Source organism: Mandrillus leucophaeus, unplaced genomic scaffold, assembly GCF_000951045.1.
Source record: "Mandrillus leucophaeus isolate KB7577 unplaced genomic scaffold, Mleu.le_1.0 Scaffold268, whole genome shotgun sequence".
Lineage (NCBI taxonomy): Eukaryota > Metazoa > Chordata > Mammalia > Primates > Cercopithecidae > Mandrillus > Mandrillus leucophaeus.
The window spans coordinates 2,049,738-2,054,457 of NW_012102787.1; the positions used below are offsets into that span (position 1 = coordinate 2,049,738).

A 4,720-nucleotide genomic window follows, 5' to 3' on the forward strand; every position below is an offset into this window, starting at 1 on the left:
GCCTAACCCTAAGTCCCAGAAGGGTAACGAGCTGCAGAGCCTGCCTGCATATGCAGGCCCCTTCTAGTGAAAGGCAAGGGCAGAAATTTCTAATCCCATTGTTTTCTAGAGATGGACTAGTTTACCACTATCCTTGAAACCAAAGTTCAAAGATTCCTCCTACTGTCACAGTACCAATTCCCAGTGATAAGAAGGAAGATATCCTAATAGTTAAAATGATTGAAAACAGGGCCTGGTAAGGTGCTAAGAGGTGGGATGCCTGGGTACAATCTAGAAGCACTGCTGTGATGGTTCTGCCATCACTCCTTAGGTACCAGCTACTTCTGAGGAAAACACACGGTTTTGCTGAAGCAGCTAAGCAGTGGCTCCTTGTGCCTGGACCATTAACTACTATTGCTGCAGGAAGTCAGGGACCCCGAACGGAGGGACTGGCTGAAGTCGTGACAGAAGAACATAAATTGTGAAGATTTCATGGACATTTGTTAGTTTTCCAAATTAATACTTTTATAATTTCTTACACCTGTCTTTACTGCAATCTCTGAACATAAATTGTGAAGATTTCATGGACATTCATCATTTCCCCAATCAATACCCTTGTGATTTCCTACGCCTGTCTTTAATTTCTTAATCCTGTCATCTTTGTAAGCTGAGGAGGATGAATGTCACCTCAGGACCCTGTGATGATTGCATTAACTGCACAAATTGTTTGTAGAGCATGTGTGTTTGAACAATATGAAAACTGGGCATCTTGAAAAAAGAACAGGGTAACAGCAATGTTCAGGTAACAAGAGAGATAAGACTTCTGGCCACCGGTGAGCCAGACGGAACAGAGTTATATTTCTCTTCTTTCAAAGGCAAATAGGAAAAATATCGCTGAATTCTTTTTCTCAGCAAGGAACATCCCTAAGAAAGAGAATGCGCCCTGAGGGTAGGCCTATAGATGGCCCCCTTAAGGTGGCCGCCTTTTACGGTCGAAGCCAAAGGGATGAAATAAGCCCTGGTCTCCTATAGCGCTCCCAGGATTATTAGGATGAGGAAACTCCCGCCTAATAAATTTTGGTCACACAGGTTGTCTGCTCTCAAACCCTGTTTCCTGATAAGATGTTATCAATGGCAATGTGTGCCCGAAACTTCATTAGCAAGTTTAATTTTGCCCCATCCTGTGGTCCTGTGATCTCGCCCTGCCTCTGCTTGCTTTGTGATATTTTATTACCTTGTGAAGTATGTGATCTCTGTGACCCACACCCTATTCATGCAATCCCTCCCCTTTTGAAAATTGCTAATAAAAACTTGCTGGTTTTACGGCTCTCCGAGCGGACACCCAGCTTTAGATTTCTCTCTCTTGTGCTCTTTCCCTTTATTTCTCAAACCATCTGAGATGCCTAGAAAATAGAAAAGAACCCATGATAAATATCGGGGGTGGGATTTTCCCCCGATATACTATGGTTACTACTATGGTTGAAATTTCTGGTATAAAAAATCCAAACCACTTCAATGATCTATGCTCCTAGGTACTAAAAAGTGAGTTCTTCAACATAAAGACAGACAAATAAAAGGATTCAGTACCAGACAAATCAGAAAAGCACTGAATGAGAAGTTCCACAAAAATCACAGCTACTCATGTTCCATATTCTCTCTCAGGACATAATTTATCCTCTTTGCAAAGAACTCAAAGTAAAGTAAATAAAATGGAGAAAGGTGTTTTCTTCCCATATCTAATAGAACGATCTCTTGCAAATCTATTCAGTTGCAAAGACAATTTTATATCAAAGGACAGATGTTTTCCAGACACCAGACTATGGACAGTTCAAAAGAGAACTTGTCAACATGTTTGTTATTCCTATGGTTTCTAAGTGCTACTACTTTAATACTCCAATTATGAACACCATAATGAATCTCAATTAAAAGAGGCTTGCCAAATGTCGCTCCATAGATCAAGACATCTTGTTATTGTCTTTCAATTTACTTCTTAAATGTACAAATGAGTCTTCATGTCTGGTTTAGACATAAAAGTATTCTATAGCCTGTGTTCCCCTAAGAAGTTTATCTTCAACTTGATTACTTACTCATGTTCAGCCATATCTGGTAGATAAGCAGCATTCTCTTGTGATGGATGGGCCATAAAAACAACATCAAGATTTGTAAAAGCCCCTGCTTCAATTAAATCAATTTTGCCACCACCATCTTCTTCTGCAGGGGTTCCCAGGACAATTACCTAGAAAGAAATACTCATGTCAGGGAAAAACAACAAAATCCTCATAGGAAAACATCAAACAGGTTCACTTGCATATGTATTCACAATCTACATTAAAGTCCTTAACCTATTAAGAGAGGTTTTGTTCTATGACGCTTACGCAGTGGGCATCAAAAAATGGTGCTAAATTAATCACAAAATGTACACTGTTATACCAACTTGGTGCAAAGTATGTACTAAAGACACTATAAAAAGCTTTTCCCAATTTTACAAGTCAACTGACGGCAAAGATAGAAAAAAAAATACTGTAAGTTTAGTTCCTCCAAATTTGTTAGGATTTGTTTCATAAAGCTTCCTCTCGACTAAGCCTTTTAGTGTATGTATATAATTATTCTTAAGTACTTTATAGGTCAGGAACTTTCTGGTAACTTGCTACTTATCCTCACAACAACCCTGTGAGGTAGGTGGGCGATCTCTATCATCATTTTACAGGGGGTGTTTTTGAGGAATTGAGTGAAGTGTCTTGCCCCAGGTCACAGAGCAAGTCTTCAAGCAGAATTAGGATTAGATGTCCTGACCTTCTGGCCTCAACTCTGATTCTTTACTGGGCTACCTACTTTAAAACTCTTAACTCATTAATCCTTTATGAAGAACATTAAACAAGTCTTAATGCCATAGTTAGAAACAGCCAACTATTACACAAACTTACTAATTCGATTCCACCAGTTCAACCAGGCAGATTTATTGGTCACCAAACACCTAATTAAACAAAAGAGAACTTTACAGAATAAACATTTTACTTTGATATTTAAGTTTAACTTCTTCAAACAATTTTAAAAATCAAAATAAACAACTAATATATTTTCAAGATCATGTATAAGAACACAATGAAACAAGCTGGAAAAAAGTCTTGGCTTGGAAAGGAAATCAACTTAAATTCCATTTTTAGATAATTAAAAACTTAACCTTGCTAAAACTGAGAACAACCATTTGAAATTAGAAGTGTGGGCTGGGAGCGGTGACTCATGCCTGTAATCCTAGCACTTTGGGAGGCTAAGGCGGGCGGATTACCTGAGGTCCGGAGTTCGATACCAGCCTGGCCAACATGGCTAAATCCAGTCTCTACTAAAAAATGCAAAAATTAGCTGGGCATGGTGGCACGCACCTGTAATCCCAGCTCAGGAGGCTGAGGCATGAGGATTGCTTGAACGCGGGAGGTGGAGGTTGCAGTGAGCCGAGATAGCACCACTGCACTTGGCCTGGACGACAGAATGAGACTCTCCAAAAAAAAAAAAAAAAAGTGTATTACAATTTCCCAAAGTCTAGCTTTTTTTGGTGGTTCTAGCGGTTCTACAGTGCTCAAACTCTGACATGAAGTTGCTCTTTTTTTTTTTTTTTTTTTTTTTTAAGCCGGAGTCTCGCTCTGTCGCCCAGGCTGGACTGCAGTGGCGCAATATTGGCTCACTGCAACCTCTGCCTCCTGGGTTCAAGCGATTCTTCTGCCTCAGCCTCCCAAGTAGCTGGGATTACAGGCGTGAGCCACCACGCCCAGTTATTTGTTGTTGTTGTTGTATTTTAGTAGACACAGGGGTTTCACCATGGTGGCCAGGCCGGTCTCGAACTCCAGACCTCAACTGATCCGCCCACAGCTCTTCATTCTTAACCCCTTAACTCATTAAATACGATGTGCCTCTCGCTGACTACTCAGAACCTTTCAGAAACGCGGTTGAAGCGAAATCTTTCCAGTATTTTGTGACATGGCAAAGGATGCTCCCCCCAACCCAAACAAAAACCTAACAAATACAAAAACAAGCCCCCAGAGACAGAAAAGAGAAGGCAACTAAAGTGAAAAAGCCACAAAAGATGTAGTGTTAGGATAAAAGAGGAAGGTTACCGACACTGGGGAAAATGAGCTAAAGAGTATGAAAATAAAACATTTGTTTTCCCCTTAACCTGAATGACGACTGAATCTTAGCTCACAGTGTAGAATATACCATCTGGAAAAACAGAGTAACACAGGATTAAACTTGCCCCACGAAAAACATAAACGACATTTCCCCGTTTAAAAAGACGAGATATTTCTTAAAATCATAAGACAAAAGAAAAATTAAGACTTAAGGATGTATTAAGCATCTATGTATAATGCTCATTCACTTCCCCTTTATTTGTATACTTCTAGGGGTTTGGTGGTTTAGCGACTGAAAATTCCTATCCAAATACCAATGACTTGGATCACAACATTTCCCAGGACTGCCACAAACAAAAGATTTGGAGACGAATAAAAAGGGGCCGTACGATTCCCTACAAAAAGTTATTTCCTTCTGGGATTGATGGCACAACCTTGTCAGCAAATTGCGGTGGCCTCTCAGTTACCAAAAATAACCCCGTAACACCTGTCTCTTATACACATCTAGATGTGTATAAGAGACAGCTACTATGGTTGAAATTTCTGGTATAAAAAATCCAAACCACTTCAATGATCTATGCTCCTAGGTACTAAAAAGTGAGTTCTTCAACATAAAGACA

At 39.9% G+C, this 4,720-nt stretch overlaps 1 protein-coding gene across 1 annotated transcript in view; it reads right to left on the bottom strand.

Annotated features, from left to right (window-relative positions):
- The window catches only part of PM20D2 (peptidase M20 domain containing 2), a 25,954-nt gene that overhangs the window by 15,385 nt on the left and 5,849 nt on the right, over positions 1-4,720 (bottom strand). The window contains exons 2-3 of the mRNA XM_011984464.1: positions 4,175-4,191; positions 2,067-2,215 (exon numbers count right to left, since the gene is read on the bottom strand). Coding sequence (XP_011839854.1) covers positions 2,067-2,215; positions 4,175-4,191 — 166 coding nt within the window. The remainder of the gene's footprint in view (positions 1-2,066; positions 2,216-4,174; positions 4,192-4,720) is intronic.